At 40.7% G+C, this 19,547-nt stretch overlaps 1 protein-coding gene across 1 annotated transcript in view; it reads left to right on the top strand.

Moving 5' to 3' along the window:
- The window catches only part of si:dkey-3h3.3 (uncharacterized protein LOC100144568 homolog), a 25,549-nt gene extending 7,526 nt beyond the window's left edge, over positions 1–18,023 (top strand). Inside the window, exons 2-4 of the mRNA XM_020514011.2 lie at positions 1–597; positions 6,572–6,789; positions 17,052–18,023. The exon at positions 1–597 is cut by the window's left edge and continues 1,249 nt beyond it. Coding sequence (XP_020369600.2) covers positions 1–597; positions 6,572–6,789; positions 17,052–17,121 — 885 coding nt within the window. The 3' untranslated portion in view covers positions 17,122–18,023. The remainder of the gene's footprint in view (positions 598–6,571; positions 6,790–17,051) is intronic.
- Positions 18,024–19,547: the final 1,524 nt, after the last annotated feature.

Raw genomic sequence — 19,547 nt, 5'->3', positions numbered from 1 at the left:
TTTGTGACTCTGTTTCAACAAATTGCTACGAACTTAAAAATGGAAGTAATAAAGAACCCAGGCAGAAGAACAATAAAAAAAGATACTGGAGCATCTCTGCAAAAGAAATTTCCAAAGGTTTTGCTTACTACCAAGGATACAGAGTTTGTTATAATTGGAGAGCCTGCTGATGTCAATAGCTGCGCACATATCCTGAAATCTGAACTTAGCCAACTGGATATCTATTCAGTTCCTGATACTACAAGTTCAAGTAGGAGGTCCCCTTCAACATCGGAATTCAAGTCTAAGATGTATTCAGCTTCAGCAAGTAAATTGGAGGCTGGAGTTGAGGACTCGACCTGCCCAATTTGTTTGGAAGAAATTGAAGATCGAGAAACTTTAAAAAAGTGCAAACATTCATTCTGTAAGGACTGCATAAATGTGGCTTTTAAAACAAAGTCTGCATGTCCTATTTGTGGAGAATTGTATGGCGAGATAATAGGTACTCAACCTGAGGGTGGCAGGATGACTTCGAGAAACCTGCCAATACGCCTTCCTGGTTATGAAAAATTTGAAACAATTGAGATACACTATACAATACCAGATGGCATTCAGGGGGTGAGTAATTGTTTTGCTATAGCCTCAACATTGTATTAAAGATATGATCATAGACTAGTACTGGAGGAAGCCAATCAGCCCATTCCATCTATCCACATACTATCCTTTATCCTTGGAGCCGCATTAGTAAATCTCTTCTGTATCCCTTCCAAATCCATCAAGTATTTCTTCAAGTAAATGCCCAAATGCCCAAAAAGTGCTCTAGCTGGGGCAAAGCTGTGTTTATGTATGTTTAACATATGTTGCTGGTTTATGTCTGTGCTTACAAGACCCAGGAACTTACATTCTTCATTAACTATTTCTAAATCTGTACACAAACATCTCCACGTCTCTCTCTCTTTGTACCCCCTTGTTTAAAGTTTTTTTTATTCTTTAACGAGATGAGGATGTCACTGGCTAGGCAGCATTTATAGTCCATCCCTAATTGCCCAGAGGGCAGTTCAGAATCAACCACATTGCTGTGGGTCTGGAGTCACATGTAGGCCAGACCAGGTAAGGATGGCAGTTTCCTTCCCTTAAGGACATTACTGAACCAGGTGGGTTTTTCTGACAATTGACAATGGATTCACAGTCATCATTCGATTTTTAAAGTTACCAGTGCCTCTTTTCATTCTTTGTGGAACAACATATCACCTTATGCTTTCCAGTACACCTATGAGTCTCCTCCCATACCATCGATCTCCTCTCGTTCTTTCAGCATATCTCTCTATTCCCTTTCTTCTCATGTACTCATCTCAATTGCTTCTGAAAGCATCTAGGATATTTGCCTCCAATTGCTTCCTGTAGTAACAAGGTTCACATTTAACTACGCTCTGGATGAAGAAATTTCACTTTATATTTTCCATTAAAGTTAATTTTTTAAAATTCACTCATGGGACACAGGCATCGCTGGTTGGCCAGCATTTATTGCCCATCCTAGTTGCCCTTGAGAAGGTGGTTGTGAGCTGCCTTCTTAAACTGTCACAGTTCACCTGCTGTGGGTTGCTCCACATACCATTAGGGAGGGAATTCCAGGATGTTAACCTAGCGACAGTGAAGGAACAGCGATTATATTCCCAAGTCATGATGTTGAGTGGCTTGAAGGGGAACTTGCAGATGGTAGCGTTCCCACGTAATTGCTGCCCTTGTCCTTCTAGATGGAAGTGGTTTTGAATTTGGAAGGTACCGTCTAAGGATCTTGTGGTGAATTTCTGTAGTGCATCTTATAGAGGTGGTGCCTCAGCCAGTCTCTTGGTGGCTCGTGGTGGTGTCTCGGCCCGGTCTCTTTTCAGCTCATGGCTGTACCTCCAGCACATGAGCGGGTCTTGCCCAAGCATTTTTCGGAGGTGCCAAGGGGAGATTGGGGAGGGGGCAGACTTAGCTGCAGCAGTGATGGCATCGTAGCCCAATGCAGGAAGAGCGAGCGATGAGGGAGTTCCCCCAGTATTTGCAGCGGCAGGGCGTTGAGAACAGACAGCTGAGGGCTCCTGGAGAGTGAGAAAGGCAAAGGCAAAGACAAAGACTGCTGAACTTTTAACTTAATTCCTTTATTTTTCTAGCTAAAATTAAGAAGGATTTTATGTTAACTATTACTTTATTTCTTTATTTTTCTATTTATTCCATGAAGGTAATGCTTAACTTTTTAACTCTGTTTCTGTTTAACTACTTCGTACCGAAGTTTTTTTGTACCTAGGTACCTTTGTAGCTGAGGTGGCGCTGTGTGTGACAACATTATACACTTTGAACTGTTCTCCTGTATTTCAGTACACGTGACAATAAAATCTAAATCTAAAGTTCGTACACGCTGCTGCTACTGCACATCAGCAGTGGAGGGAGTGGATGATTGTGGATGTAGTGCCAATCAAGTGGATTGCTTTATTCATGATGGTGTCAGGCTTCTTGAAAGTTGTTGGGTTTGTACCCATCCAGTCAAGTGGGGAGTATTCCATCACACTCCTGACTTGTGCCTTGTAGATGGTGGGCACGCTTTGGGAAGTCAGGAGGTGAGTTACTTACTATAATATTCCTAGGCTCTGACCTGCTCTGATAGCCACTGTATTTACGTGGCGAGTCCAATTGAGTTTCTAGTCAACGGTGACTCCAGGGAATATGATAGTGACTGAATCAGTGATGGTAACACCATTGAATGTCACAAGGTGGTGGTTAGATTGTCCCCTATTAGAGATGGTCTTTGCCTGACATTTGTGTGGTGTGAATGTCAGCCCAAGCCTGGATATCATCCAGACCTTGTTGCATTTGAACATGGACTGCATCGGTATCAGAGGAGCCGTGAATGGTGCAGAACATTGTGCAATCTCTAGTGAACATTCCCACTTCTGACCTTTGATAGAGGAAAATCATTGAAGAAACAGCTAAAAATGGTCAGACTGAGGACACCACCCTGAAGAACTCCTGCAGAGATGTCCTGGAGCTGAGATGACTGACCTAAAACAATGAAAACCATCTTATGTGTCGTGTATGACTCCAATCAGCAGAGAGTTTGCCCCTGATACTTGTTGAGTCCAGTTTAGCTAGGGCTCCTTGATGCCATACTTGGTTGAATGTGGCTTTGATGTTAAGAACTGTAATTCTCTTCTCACCTCTGGAATTCAGCTCTTTTGTCCATGCTTGAACCAAGGCCCTAATGAGGTCAGGAGCTTACTGGTCCTGGCAGAACCCAAAATGGGGATCATTGAGCAGATTATTGCTGTGCAGGTGCTGCTTGATAGTACTGTTGATGACACCTTCTGTCACTTTATTGATGATCAAGAATAGACCGATCGGGTGGTAGTTGCCTGTGTTGGAATTGTCCTGCTTTTTACGTACAGGATATACTTAGGCAATTTTCCACATTGTTGTGTAGATGCCAGTGTTGTAAATGTACTGGAAGAGCTTGACTAGGGGCATGGCAACTTCTGGAGCTCAAGTCTTCAGTACTATTGTCAGAATGTTGTCAGGGCCAGTACCTTTGCAGTATGCAGTGTCTCAAACCACTTCTTAATATCCCTTCAAGTGAATCAAGTAGTCTGAGGTTTGTCAGGTATCTGAAATCCTGGGGACCACTGGATGAAGCCAAGCTAAGCTTCATCCTTATCTTTTGCACAAATATATTGTGCTATTCCACCATCGAGGATGGGGATAGTTTTGGAGCCGCCTCCTCCAGTGAGTTGTTTAATCGTCCACCACCATTCATGAATGGATATGGCAGGACAGTAGAGCTTGGATTTGATCCATTGATTATGGGATCACGTAGCTTTGTCGGTCACTTGCTTTTCTGCTCTTTGGTGTGCAAGTAGTCCTGTTTCTCAGCATCACCAGGTTGGCACCTCATTTTCAGGTATGCCTGGTGCTGCTCCTGGCATGTCTCCCTGCACTCTCAATTTGAACCAGCATTATCCCCTGGCTTGATGGTAATGGTTGAGTGGGGGAATATGCCTGGTCAGGAGGTTACAGATTGTGCTGGAATAGAATTCTACTCCTGCTGGTGGCCCACAGCGCCTCATGAATGATGAGATCTTGAGTTGCTAGATCTGTTCAAAGTTTGTCCCACTTAGTGCCATACAACACAGTGGAGGTTATTCTCCAAAGTGAAGGCAGGACTTTGTCTCTACAGGGACCGTGCGGTGGTCACTCTTACTGATAGTGTCGTGGACAAATGCATCAGCAGCTGGCAGATTGGCGAGGATGAGGTCAAGTATGTTTTTCCATCTAGTTGGTTCTCCCACCATCATCCATCTTGATCAGTCGTGCAGCTGCCAAGTCACTCTTGGTGGTGGACCAGAGTACATTTTGTGCCGTTGCCACCCTCAGTGCTTCGTCCAAATGTTGTTCAACGTTGGGGAGACTGATTCATCAGCCAAGGGGTGATGATATGTGGTAATCAACTGGAGGGTTCCTTGCCCATGTTTAATCTGAAGCCTTGAAACCTCATAGAGTCCACAGCCAATGTTGAGGACTCCCAGGGCAACTCCCTCCTGATTGTATACCACTGTGCTGTCACCTCTGCTGGGTCTGTTTTGCCAGTGGGGCAGGACATATCCAGGGATGGTGATGGTGATGGTGATGCCTGTCCGGTATGATTCCATGAGTATAACTGGGAGGCTCTCCCAGTGTTGGCACTAGTTCCAGATGTTAACAAGGAGGATTTTGCAGAGTCGACAGGACCATTTCTGCTGTTGTCTTTTCCTGTGCCTAGGTTGACTCCAGGTGGTCCGTCCATTTTCATTTCTTTGTTGAGACTTCATAGTGATTGATACAACTGAGTGGGTGGCAAGGCCATTTCAGAGGGTAGTTGAGTGTCAACCACATTGTTCTGCATCTGGAGTCACGTGTAATCTGGACTCTCTGAGGATGGCAGATTTCCTTCCCTGAAGGACATTAGTGAGCTAGATCAGTTTTCTGATAATAGTTTTCATAGTCATCATTAGATTCTTAATTCCAGATTAGAATTTGAATTCAAATTCCACGAATGGCCATGGTGGGATTCGAACACAGGACCCCAGAACAATAGCTGAGTTTCTGGATCAATAGTCGAGCGGAAATACCACTGGGTCACTGCTAGTAATTATTACTAGTATTACAATTATTAATAACGATCTGGTATTTATTGCCCTCTAATGTAGAACTCAACCACCAGTGAAAATATTCTCTCATTGCTATGTTCCCGCCCATTTATAAGTTTAAAGACCTCTATCAGGCCCCCTCCAGATTTTCTTTTTTCCGGTGAAATAAGTCCAAGCCTGTTTCGTCTTTTCCAGTCGTTGTATTCCCTCAATTCTGTTGCGATCCTTATAAACCTTTGTTTTTTGTGATTTTTTTTTCCCCGTGGTGTTTTGGACCTTTTACTATATGGAGTTCAGAATTGTGTACAGTAATCAAAATGCAGGTTAATTCCAGTACATGTAGTGTACATGGCCTTTTGAAATCACCGATGGAATGAAAGTAGCAGCATGGATACAAAATTGGCTGAACGATAGAAAACAGTGGTTGAGGATAGATCTGTTTTCAGTCTAGAGAATGCTGCCTGATAGATTCCAGTGTTCAATACAGCTATTTTTTATCGCATATTATTGACTTGGACAAGGTGCAAGGCGCAATTTTAAATTGGCAGATGATGCAAGATTTCGAAGTGTAGTCAGGCAGATAATAATAGACTTGAAGAGGATGCAGACTGGTTGCTGAAATGGGAGGACACATGACTGATAAAATTCAATGCAGCAAAGTGTGGTTGATGCATTTTGGTATGAAGAATATAGAAAAAAAAGTTGCCACATTCCAAATGCTTCAATTATGAAAAGGATGAAAGAAAAATGAGAACTATGGATATTTGTAAACTTCCTTTGAAGATTGCACAATTGGGTTGATGTAACATATACTTAGCTTTATAGATGGAGGCATGGAAACACAAATGAGGAGGTTATACTAAAACTAAATAAACACTAGTTTGACCCAGCTTTTGTACAGCTTGCAAAGGACAAGATGAGGGTACAGAAGAAATTTAAACTAGTTTCGTGTATAAAGGATGATTGTTATATCAGCTGGAGAAGCTAGAATTAATCTATTTGCAACAAAGAAAGTTCAAAGGAAATTTAATGTCTTCAAAATCATAAACGTTTTCAATAAAGATAAGCTATTGAGATGACATGAGGAAAACGTCTTCTGCAGCAGTGATTAGAATTTGCAATGCCGTGCCTGACATGATAAAGGCAATGGATTCACTTGTGGCCTTCAACTGGGAATTGGACTTAGGGTACAAAAATGCAAGGATATGGAAAAATAATAAGGGAATTCACCAGATTAGATTGTTGTTTCATGCAGCTAGCACAGGTTCAATGAGCCAAAAAATGTCTCTTTCTGCTTTCTATTCTATAATTTCAGGGATGTCATTTGTGTGATTTTGCTGTGAACTTGTTCGTCTTCCTGAATTCTTGCCTGTTAAAATTTAAGCTGAGCAAACCACATTAAATTATGTAACATTATTTTATATAAATCATAGGCAGAACATCCTCACCCTGGCCAAAGATATTATGGCACAACACGTACTGCGTACCTGCCAGACAATGCTGAAGGAAGAAAGGTGTATAAGTTACTGAAGCGTGCTTTTGATCAAAGGCTGATCTTCACTGTTGGAACATCTAGCACTACAGGGAGAAGTAATGTGGTAACATGGAATGATATTCATCACAAAACAAATACAGCTGGAGGACCATCAATGTAAGTGTGTTATTAAAATAGACAATGTTTAACATTAACACCTGATAAATGAATAGGTTGCTGTAGTTCTAAAGTCTTTCCTTTTAACTATCCAGGGCTGATTTTAACACAATAATTCCCAAAAACAGGTGATGGCAGATAAGACTTCCACTTGTACATTTTGCATTAATGGAAAAAAAATTCAGTCAGAGGAATTTTAGACAGGGTGTATAATTAATCACTGCTGCCAGATGTTTTAATTCTGTTGGAAAGTGTTTTGGAGTATGCTTAAAACTTTAAGAATAAATGGCAAATTGAAATAAGAAAATAAATGCAAAATACTGTGGTTGCTGTAAATCTGAAACAAAAACAAAATTCATGCTGGACTCAAACTCTGTTTCTCTCTCCATAGCCCTGCTGAGTTTCTTTCAGCACTTTGTTTTTATTTGAAATCAGAACACGTTGGAAATGCCTAGCAAGTCTGGTAATATGTGGAAAGATAGAATTCACACCAACTCAGTAACATTTCTGACGAGGTATCCTCGAACTAAAGTGCTAATTCTGTTTGCCTTCATTGATGCTGCCTGACCTGAGTATTTCTGGCACTTTTGTTTTTACTTCATGATTTCAAGCGTTGCACTTCCATGTTTAAAACTTTAAATTGATTTGACAGATCAAGAGTGTGGTGCAATAATTTGAGGATGTTTTATCGCTCAGGATAAACGAGAGATTGAATGCGTTTAGCAGGGTAGTTGAAATATAGAAGCATATTTCAGCAACAACAGCAAAGATGGATTTGTTGTGATTTGTATAACCATGAAACACAGCTTCTCAGAGCTCTGTGTTTATACAATTGGAAAGATAGGATTTGTACCTGGAAGACTGGGCCATTTACATTTCAAATTATTGATTCAAACAGCCATAATATAATTGAGCCAGCCTGAGGAGCAAAATGGACCATCTTCTGTTCTTCACTCGTACGCTTGGATATATTGAACTGGAATTTTTAGGTTTCTTTCATTGCCAGCTTTTACGGTCTTAATTCAACCCAGCACTTTACAAGGTTGTAGCTGAATGAACAGGTGATAACTCAGATGTAGCATGTTTACCCTGCTCAGTGGCATCTGTTGGTTTCCCTGTTGCTGGACTCCATTCCCTGTTACTTCCACCACCATTGCACTTGCCTGCTTTCTAGCATTAAATATTGCATCTCAGCCTGCATTTCCCGGCCTAAAATATGTCTTGTTAAAGTTTTATCAGTATGTATCACCTCAGCCCGGTAGCATCCTTAAATCTCAAGTTGTTAACTCCATGATGAAGTCAAGCCTCAGCCATACAAAGTTTAGCTCAGCTGGTTTGTGATGCAGAGTGACACCTACAGGGTGGGTTCAATTCCCACACCAGCTGAGGTTAATATGAAGGATTCTCCTTCTCAACCTCTTACCCTGCCTGAGGAGTGGTGACTGTTGAGTTAAATGACCAGCAGTCATCTTTCCCTAATGAGAAAACAGCCCTATGGTCTGTAAGACAATGGTAACTTTATCCTTTTTATCAATCAGTAGCCACACTCTGAACAATAGTGTATTTAGTACAATAAGCTGTGTGGTCTTCAGGAAGGTTGAGAGAACTCAGAGGAAATTGTGGCAGAAAACAGAACAGTTGCTTGATGGCTATGCTCCTGCATCTGCTTTTGGGAATAAAAACAGAAACTGCTGGAAGACCAAACCATTTCTGTATCCATCAGAGAAAAGGAGGACTATGATGTCTTCAGAGAACATGCTCCAGTAGAGCAGGACACACAAATAAAAACAAAACACTGCAGAGGCCAGAGATTGGAAATGAAGACAGAAAGTGTTGGAAAAACTCAGCAGCATCTCATAGTGCCATATGTCTTTTCACCGTCACTTTTTCTAGTATTACTTAAGATTTCCACATTAGCCATTTGGACATCGGTCAGGATGGAACCTGCCCAAAGACCTTCTGGATAGTGAGGCAGCTGCAGCAGAGACCCACAAGTTTCCAAGACTATTTCAAGAGTACTTGCAAGCATGACATGAACACTGTAGACATCGATTATTGCACCTGGAGTCACCAGCTGACAAAAGCATGAAATGGTAATAATTCCTGTGGCTGGTTATACACTAGTACAATGATCACTGGCTACAGCAGCTTAGCAACAAGTGCCAATGCTGAAAACAACAACCCATAACATAACTTGGCAGCTTTGTTGTGGCACGCCTGGTAGAAATACCGCTCAAGAATTTACCATCATTGCCACCAACAAAGGTGCACTAAATGACAATGCTCCACATCAATAGATTGTTTACTGCATATCTATCATCTAAGGTTTTTGCAAAGATTTGTAGTTTGAATTGTGGGTGAGATTGTTGACTTGCTCGCTGAGCTGGCTTGTTTTCGTTCAGACGTTTCGTTGCCATGCTAGATAACATCATCAGTGAGGCCTCCGATGAAGCGATGTTGTTCTACTCCGCTTGGAATTTATACTGTCCGGTCCGTTATGGTGAGTTGTGTCATTTCCGGTTCTGTTCTGTGTGGGTTTGTATATGGGATCCAATTCTGTATGTTTGTTGATTGCATTATGGGTTGAGAACCGTGCCTGTAGGAATTCCCGTGCGTGTCCGTGTTTGGCTAGGGCTACTGTAGTTACGTTGTCCCAGTTAAACTGATGGCCTTCATTGTCCGAGCGTAATGATGATATTAAGGAAAGTTCACCATGTCATTTTGCAGCTAGCCGATGTTTGTGTATTCTGATGGCAAATTTCCTTCCTGTCTGTCCGATGTAATGTTTGTGGCAGTCCTTGTATGGTATTTTATAAACTACATTGGTTCTGCATGTCGTGGGTATGGGGTCTTTGATCCTTGTGAGTGTTTGTCATAGTGTGGCTGTGGGGTTGTGTGCTACCATGATTCCTAGTGGTTGTAGGAGTCTTGTTGTTAGTCTGTAATGTTCTTGATGTAGGGCAGTGTGACCAGTTTGTTAGGGTGTACTGTGTCCTCTTGGTGGTGTCCGTTTAGTGGGCACTTGCAGTTAAAGTTGTGGGGATATCCGTTTATAGCAAAAATTTTGTATAGGTGCTTTTCTTCTTTCCTGTGTAGTTCTGGCTTGTTGCAGTGATTCGAGGCCCATTTAAATAGTGTCCTAAAACAGCTTTGTTTGCAGACGTTAGGGTGGTTGCTGTGGAAGTTGAGGATTTGGTCAGTGTGGGATGCTTTCCTGTATACTGAGGTTTGGAACACCCTGTTGGTCATATGTTCAAACTTGACGTTCAGAAATGGAAGCTGATTGTTTTTTTCCTTCTTGTGAATTTGATCCTGGTGAATATGTTGGTGGGTCTCTTCTAGTTTGGTGTGTTTAATAATGACGAATGTGTCATCCACGTACTGAATCCACAGTTTAGGTTGAAGGAGGAGGAGGAGGGTAGTGTGTTCTCATCTTTGCATGACTGCCTCTGCAATGAGTCCAGAAATGGGTGGGCCATTGATCTGTTTGTATACTTGACCATTAAAGATGAAGTGTTTGGTGAGGCACAAGTCTAGTAGAGAATGTTGTCATTACTGTTGAAGCTGCTAGTCTGTGTTCCTACTTCCTCTAGTAATGTGGCCAGTGTTTCTTTGGCTAGTGGGATGGCAATCGATGTGAATAAAGCTGTGACGTCAAAGGATACCATAATCTCGTTGTCGCAGATTTTTATGTTCTTGAGGGTATTGAGGAAGTCTTGGGTTGAGTGAATGGAATGGGGTGATCTGTCGACTAGGTGTTTCTTGGCCAGTTTGTGTGAAGGTGTGCCCGCTATGGAGACAGTGGGTCTGAAGGGGATGTCTGGTTTGTTTACTTTAGGGAGACTGTAGAAGCAGGGGATGTTCGTGTCTTCTGGTTTCATTCTTATGTAGTCCGTCTTGGTTATCTGTCCTGTATCCTTTAGTCTCTTCAGTGTGTGGGTGATCCTATTACCTAGCTGCAGTGTTGGGTCTTTTGCCACCTGTTGGTACGTGGTTGTATCTGTGAGCAGTGCCTGTGCTTTCTCAACATAGTCTGGTTTGTTCATAATGACGGTCATGCGCCCTTTGTTCGCTGGTAGGATTGTGATGTTCTTGTTTTTCTTGACATTTTTCTAGTGCTTTTCCCTCTGATGCAGTCAGGGTGTCCCCTTTGTTCCTTCTGTGTAGCGTGGGGATTATAGTTTCTCGGATGGCTTGTTATGTTTCGTCCATGAGTCTGTTGTCTTTTAATGTAGTCTCCAGGGTGGCCATGAAGTCTGTTCTGTTCACATCTTTGTGGTTATAGTTCCGTCTGTGTAATAGGACAGCTTTCTCAGTTTCTGTGAGTTGTCTGCTGGATAGGTTTCTTATCCATGTGTCCGGTTTGTTGTTGTCCTTGTCTTTGTGATGGATCAGTTTGGTGAGTTTCTCCTGTAGCTTGTGTCTCTTCTTACTTTTGGTCTTATATTGTTTGATGGTGATGGCCTGTCCTAGGGTTGTAGTCCATTGCTGATCTGTAGTGTTCAGGTACTGTGTTTTTGGCACGAAATTGGGACGACATATTTGTCATCATTAAACACACCAAACTAGAAGAGACCTACCACCTCATCAATTATGTATTCACCGGGATCAAATTCACGAGAGAAGAAGAAAACAACAATCAAACAACTTGTCTTACTACATCGATAATTGCGCAAGCCAAACAGAGACATGCTAGGGAATACCTGGAAGCCTGGTATTCCAACCGGAACTCCATCAACAAACACGTTGAATTAGACCCTGTGTACAAACCACTGAGAAACAGAACTGGAAGTAATACCAACCAGAGATAGTAGGAACTGCAGATGCTGGAGAATCTGAGATAACAAGGTGTAGAGCTGGATGAACACAGCAGGCCAAGCAGCATCAGACGAGCAGGAAGGCTGACGTTTCGGGCCTAGACCCTTCTTCAGAAAAATTTTTCTGAATTTTTTTGAATTTTCTGATTTTTCTGAAGAAGGGTCTAGGCCCAAAACGTCAGCCTTCCTGCTCCTCTGATGCTGCTTGGCCTGCTGTGTTCATCCAGCTCTACACCTTGTTATCTCTGTAATACTAACCACCCCAGCAAACCCAGGCATATAAATAACACGCGGGACCCAACACTGACATTACACCGGCGGTGCACTGATGATGTTACCTAGCAGGATGATGAAACGTTTGCAACCAAACCCACCAGCTCAGCAAGCATGTCTACAACTTCAGGATTAAAGACCCCGTACCCACGACATGCAGAACCAATGTAGTTTACAAAATACCATGCAACGACTGCCACAAACATTACGTCGGACAGACAGGAAGGAAACTAACCATCAGAATACACGAACATCGGCTAGCAGCAAAATGACACAACATACTTTCCTTAATATCAGTACACTCGGACGACGTTGGCCATCAGTTTAACTGGGACAACATAACTATAGTAGCCTTAGCCAAACAGACACACACGGGAATTCCTAGAGGCATGGTTCTCAACCATAATGCAATCAACAAACATATAGAATTGGACCCCATATACAAACCCACACAGAACAGAACCGGAAATGACACAACTCACCATAACGGACCGGACAGTATAAATTCCAAGCGGAGTAGAACAACATCGCTTCATCGGAGGCCTCACTGATGATGTTACCTAACATGGCAACGAAATGTCTGAACGAAAACGAGCCAGCTTGGCGAGCAAGTCAACAACCTTATATCCATCATCTCTCAAAGTTGGAAGAATGCCAGCACACTGGTTTTCGACCCTTCCACCAACGGGAACGATTTCTTCTTATCTACTCGACTCCAAACCACTCATTTGAAGTCCTCTGTGAAATCTCCTATCAGTTTTCATTTCTCTAAAGGGAACTGTCTAAGCTTCACCAATCCATTATTATAATTGAGATTTTTCATATGTTTTTCTGTACCCTCTCCAATACCTTTGCATTCTTCTTGAAGTGGGGTATATAGAATTGAGTACAATAACTTAGAAGCACATTTCATGAAGACTCAACAAAGCTTCCTTCATTTTGTACTCAATGCCTCATCTGTAAAGCCCAGGATCGAAGCCTTGTTAACTGTTTTCTCAATCTGCCCTATCACCTTCATTAATTTGCACACCTATACTCTGTGAGTTTGGGCCTGGCTGAAAATAGTGGGCAGTGGGAGGATATCAGTTGAGACCCAAGCTTGAAGCCCTCACTTGCTCTTAAGTCAGAGAGACATTCCCTCTCTCTGTCTCACAGGAGCTGGGATTCAACATATGCCCAGTTTTGGGACAAAAATGAGTAATTCCTACAAAATTGTAAGCTAACTAGATGGTGAGTATCCCAGTGTGTGTGTCTGTTTGCAAAGAGCTGCATTCATTTGAGTTGATTGGTGAGCAAGTTTACTCTCTTCGTTCCAGTTTTCATTTCAAAGAAAGTGGTCTGAAAATAAATTTAAGGCATGGCAGGATAGCTCAGCTTGATGGAATACCCATTCTGCGTCAGGTGGGGAGTTGTGGACATTTCATGTGACTGAGACAGTGACATGTTGCCAACTTCAAAAGTGAATTCCAGGTTTTGGAATCCAAGTGGAGGTTGGTGTCACTGGTGCGTTCTTGAAGCTGAGACCTATATGGATAGCACATTCAACAATGTGGTCACCCCACAGATTACGAGCATGCAGGTAGAAATGGAATGTATAATTGGATAATCTAGAAAGACCTGGCACAAAGTTCAAGAGACTTGTGAATCTGTTTCAGTCACTAATCCGTTTTCTCCTTTGGATAATGATAAGAGCAATGGTCCATAAGAGCCAATGGTCCATGTGGCATTGCAAGTGGCTCAGCTGTACAAGTAGGACAAAAGAAATGTCAATGTGCAATAGTGGTAGACTGCTTGATGGATAGAGGAACAGATAGATGATTCTGTGTCCAAGCACATGACTCCAAGATGTAATGTTGCCTCCTTAGTTCCAGGGTCAAAGAGCAGTGCTCCCCCTTAATTCCTCTAATTTTCTTTCTGGCTGCACAAGCCTCTAAGGTCCACGTACAGCAGTGACTTCTGGAACTGGAAGTCGATGCTGCAGTTGGCAGGCCACCACTGATCACTGTATGCAGAATATAGCTGTAAGCACACAGCTTTGAGGGAACATTGCGAAGTGTCACAGGTTGTGGACCACATTGACACCAACAACATCGGTCACAAGATGGATCAGGTCCTGAAAATAGCATTTAGTGAGCTAGGCAAGACATTGAAAAAGCAAGATGTTTAAAGTGGTATTATCAGGATTACTCCCAATCCCACATGCGAGTGAGTAGAAATAGGAAGATTGAGCCTATGAACATGTGATTGAATAAATGGGTGCAGGAGAGAGGGCTTTAGATATCTGGGGTACTGTGACTGGATCTGAAGCACCTGCAGAAGAAGGATGGGTTACATATCAGTAGGAATGAAACTAATATCCTCACGGGGATATTTACTCGTGTTGTTGAGAATGCTTTAAACTAGCTTGTCAGATAGATAAGAACCTGAGAGTGAATTCAGATGGAATAAAATAAAATTGTTTACGGGAAGTATAGAAGCTGTCAATAAAAGGGAAACCAGTGTAAATCAGTCTTAGCATCAAGCAGGGTTAAGTGACAGAAGTATTAGATATGATAGGCAGATTTAGAAGCATTATATGTGAATGCACATAACATTCACAACCAGGTAGGTGAATTTATGGCAGTCATAGAAGTAAAAGAGTGTGATTTAATCACTATTATTGAGACATGGCTACAGGGTGACCAAGATGGAGATCTGCATATTCAACGTTTGGGAAGGAATAGGAGTGCTTCTAGTTAGAGACAGAATCAATATATAAAGGAGAAAGGGTTTCTGATTGGAAAAATTATAGAATTTGTTTGCGTGGAGCTAAGAAACATTGTAAAAGTTTCAATCGGTTTGTAAAAAGGAAAATGTGGGCCTATTCCAAACCGAAATGGGTTTATCATAAAATATAAGAGAAATTGCATTGAGGCTGAGGAAGACCCAAGATGTCTTCCTAAAATAATTATGATCCAGTAGTCTAGTACAAGTGTGGAACTTAAAGTTATTGTTATTAGTTATAAAACAAAAGTAATTGTTCATTATTAATTGTTCATTGATCATTGCTAGCCAGCCCAGCATTTATTGCCTGTTCCAAATTGTCTTGGAGAAAGTGATGGTGAGCTGGTTTCTTGAACTGCTGCATTCCAGGTGGAGTAAGGAAACCTACAGTGCTGTTATGAACGGATTTCCAGAACTTTTGACCTAGAGACACTAAAGGAATAGTGATATAGTTCCAAATCCGGATGATGTGTGACTTGAAGGGGAAACTTGTAACTGGTTGTGTTTCTGTGCATCTGCTGCCCTTTGTCTTCTCGTAGTGGAGGTGGATTTTGAAGGTGTTGTCATAGGAGCCTTGGTGTGTTACTACAGTGCATCTTGAACATGGTATACACATGATGGATGGGATTCAAATCAAACAGACTACTTGGTCCTCGATGGTGTCCAGCTTCTTGAGTGTTGGTGGAGCTGCATCTATTAAATGGAGAGTACTCCATTAAGTTCCAGACTTGTAGGTGGTTGTCAGACGTTGTGGAGACAGGAGGTCACTTACTCACTGCAGAATCCCTAGTATCTCACTATTTATATGGTTAGTCCAGTTTCTTGTCAACAGTACCCCTGAGAATATTGATAGTGGTGATTCAGCAATGGTAACATGTTGGATAGTTGGATATCATGTGATGATGGTTAGATTCTTTATTGTTAGAGGTGGTCATTGCCTGCCATTTGTGTGGCACGAATGTTTCTTGTCACTTTTCAGCCTAAATCTGATATTGTCTAGGTATTGTTGCATTTGGACATGCACTGCTTCAGTGTATGATGAGTCATGAATGGTGCTGAAAATTACATCCCCATTTTTGATCTTATAACCAGACAGCTGAAGATGGTTGGGCCTGGAACAGGGCTGTTTTGGTGCGGTGGTAGTGTGACCACTCTGAACCAGGAGGCCTGGGTTCAAGTACCAACTTCTCCAGAGGTGTGTCATAACATCAGTGAACAGGTGTATTAGAATATATCTACTCCTGAGGAAACCATGCAGAGAAGTCCCAGGGCTGCGATGACTGACTGACTGACTGACTGACTGACTGACTTCCAACAGCAACAATTTTCCTTTGTACTATGTATTGCTTTTGTAACCAGTGAGGAGTCACCCCCCCCACCTCACTTCCAACCCCCGATTCCCATTGACTCTAGTTTTGCTGGGGCTGTTTGTTGCCATGCTTTCTCATTAATAGTAATCCCCAGGATGTTAATGGGGAATTCAGTTATTGTAGTGCCACTGAATGTTAAGGGAGATGTTTAGCTTCTGTCACATTGGGGATTGAGACAATGATTATTTTCAACAGCTCATCTATTAAATTCAGTTGTTCAGTTTGGCTTATAGTAATGTAATAAATCTGTAGTAATCTGTGCTTTTAGAAACTGCATTCAAAATAAGATTTTGAATTAAAAACAGAGCCTGGTTGCATTAATATTACCTACCACATTTTACTTCATGGGCTCATGTAATGATATAGCTATTGTAAAGCAAAACTGCTTCAGCAAAACATGGTCATCAAAAGCATGGAAAACTGACAGGTGGTTTGTGAACAAACAACCTAATTGCACAGACTGCTTCACGCTATATGGCATTTAAACATTTTAAATGCGTGTAGTCAATGACAGTTATTCTAAAGATACATTTCTAGCCTTTCAAAGTCACTATCCAGCCACTACAGTATTTCGATTACACAGTCTCTCCTGGTGTATTTTGTTCTCATTAATAATCTTGAGACCTGCGTTACAAAACTGTCTTGACAAGAGTAAATGTTTTACGTGAGATGATCATGCCAAATGTATTTTGTCAGGACGTGCAGACTCTGCACGTATTTTCGGCCATCATAGAGGATTGTCATCAGCAGCATGCAAAAGATGTTGGCCAATAATAGTCAAGCTAGTGTGTGCTCTTACCTTTGCAGGAAATCAAGCTATTAAAAAGAGACTTAACAAAATAAGGAGAAACTATATCCAGAGACAGGAGTTATGGTAATCAGGGAGCACAGATTTAAAGTGCTCAAAAAAAGAAACAACTATGTGAAATACAGTTGTGATTTATATAGAGTTGAGCTGATTTTTGACCCATGTCTGTGATTGTACTGTCATGTGAAATAAAATATCTTGGTTCCATTAAAAATATTGTTCTTTTTTCAGGTTTGGGTATCCTGATCCAACCTATCTGGCACGAGTGCAGGATGAGTTGAAGGCCAAAGGCATTTACTGAAATATGATGTGGAGGTGCCGGTATTGGACTGGGGTGGACGAGGTCAGTAGTCATGTGACACAAAGTTATAGTCCAACAGGTTTATTTGAAATCACAAGCTTTTTGAGCACTGCTCATTCGTCAGGTAGAGTGCTGACTTCAGCTTACGAAGGAGCAGTGGTCTGAAAGCTTGTGATTTCAAATAAACCTGTTGAACTATATCCTGATGTCATGTGACTTTTGACCTTATACTGAAATACACCAATTACAATGGTTGAGTAAAATAATTCTGTGTATTTCGGGAATTACTGCTCCACGTGGATTTCAAAATGATTTTATTAACAGCAATCCTTTTGGTCCAGCTTTGCCTCATGCAAAATTGTTTCTCAAAATACATTTATGTATAATCATATTCAAAATATTGTAATTTAATTTTGCTCAGTAGATGTATGAAGATTTTTAACTTCCACCTGTCAGATATTTAACTGGGATGTGTTTCCACGTATTATGTAAATATGGTTAAGTATTTTATGTTGTTGAAACCATTGGATCTGTAAGGGCGTGCATTTTGTCACTTCCATCTGGAAAGTCATTTCTTTATTTCAGGCCCAAGTACAAAACCAAACTTCAGGCCATCTTCCAAGTGTTTGTAACCAATGGCATTTAAATTTCTGCTGAAAAGCAGAAAGAAAGTAGATTCAATCAACACTGCAATGAAAGCTGTCAGGGGAGAGAGAAAAACTGAAATTACAAAACTACATCAGCTGCCTATGGCGATTTTCATGAGTTGCTCTTTCCAGTCTCTGCACCGCAGTCCCTCTTCACTCATCTGGACTTTCCTTTCACTCCAGAGAAGTTATAAAATGAACTCATCCATACAGCACAATGCAGCTCGGAGCATAGAAATAGGCAGTAAAAAAGTAGAAAAAAAAATTCACACCAAGAATAGGTTAGTAAAAATCAAGGAAGGCGATCAATATTGAAAGAGTAATAATAATTAATAATGAAACAGCACTTGAAGGCATTTCCTTGGCATCATTATTACAACCTAGATCCACATAGCTGGACATTTCAATTAATCATAATTTAACTTGCCTGAGTGCTTTTCTTTGGATATTTAAAATTACTAGGAGAAATTGAATTTTCCTGAAGAAACCAAATTGTGATCTGTAAGCTGATGCTGAAACAGTTAAAAATTCTGGTGTAATTGGCAGCCACTGTGAACAGTGATATTTTATAGTAGATTAATAAGATTTTGGGAAACTAGGAAATTTATTAAACATCTGGAAGAATATCACTCATAATTCATGTACATTATTTTCATTTTGAGCTTCCATATCACAAATGTAAGGTATGTTTCTTGTATCATTGACCTTAGTGCTACCACATTTAATTGGAATAATTGCTATTTAAGACCATATACAAACTGTATGCTTGAACTTGTCTTTCTAGTTTATAAATGCTCAGTCACTGGATTGAATCACTGCTTTAGTCTTGCTATTCCATTACATATAGTCTGTTCTGAAGTAGTGCCCAGAATCTTTTGTTAACTGGTAGAAAAATTGGTGTTGGATTATAGAGAATTGCCTTTGAAATGCTGTGTGATTGAATCAAACAAGCACTTGCAGCAATTTCAAATTCCTCTCTGCTATTTTAACTGTTCCTATCTTCATCCAGAGTATTTACCTTAATATCTGATTGTGATATCCTGATGTATTCATCCCAATTTAAAAGTTGCATCAGCTTGCATATTTTGAAATTATGTCTGTGGCTGCATTAAATGCAATAAAAACAATGCTGGTGCCAATGCCCTACCTTACTACAATAAATTTCCATGCTTTAAAATAAATTTGCATTATAGACAATCTTGTGTTTTATATTGTATTTTGTGTATTTTAAATTATTGAAATTTAGGATCTGTGTATTACATTTAAAAATACTTTTTCCTCAAAGATTAATCTTCAGGATATTGGAAGAAACTTGCAAAACACTATTTTCATATTTGTTCAGTTATCATTCAGTGAAGTTCATACACCAATCTATTCAACTCTGATTTTAGCTGGAAAAGCAAACAAATCAGTCAGCCATGGTAAGTTATGAAAAGGCTTGTTATGGATGAGTTAATCCCAAAGCATTTGATATGTATGAGAATTTGTGTTTTGCAGTTCAACTGGAATCATTGTTAATAGCAGCTACCATAAGATTCATTTGAAGAAATGGATAACAATTTATACTGGTTTCAGTATATTCCAAACCGATGCTAAAATGGAAAAAAAAAACCACAGAATTGCTAAGAGATAAAATAGTCTTGCTTTTTAAACTCAAAGACAGTAACAGTATAATTTATGTCTGGCAGTGTCTGCTGACACCTGCAACTGTGCATTTGTACTAATCTAGAAACAAGCACGCTCATGATTCCAAATCCAATACATTGTGACATATGTGAT

This window comes from Rhincodon typus, chromosome 1 (genome assembly GCF_021869965.1).
Source record: "Rhincodon typus isolate 14 chromosome 1, sRhiTyp1.1, whole genome shotgun sequence".
Classification (NCBI taxonomy): Eukaryota; Metazoa; Chordata; class Chondrichthyes; order Orectolobiformes; family Rhincodontidae; genus Rhincodon; species Rhincodon typus.
This window is presented reverse-complemented; position numbering and strand designations above follow the sequence as displayed.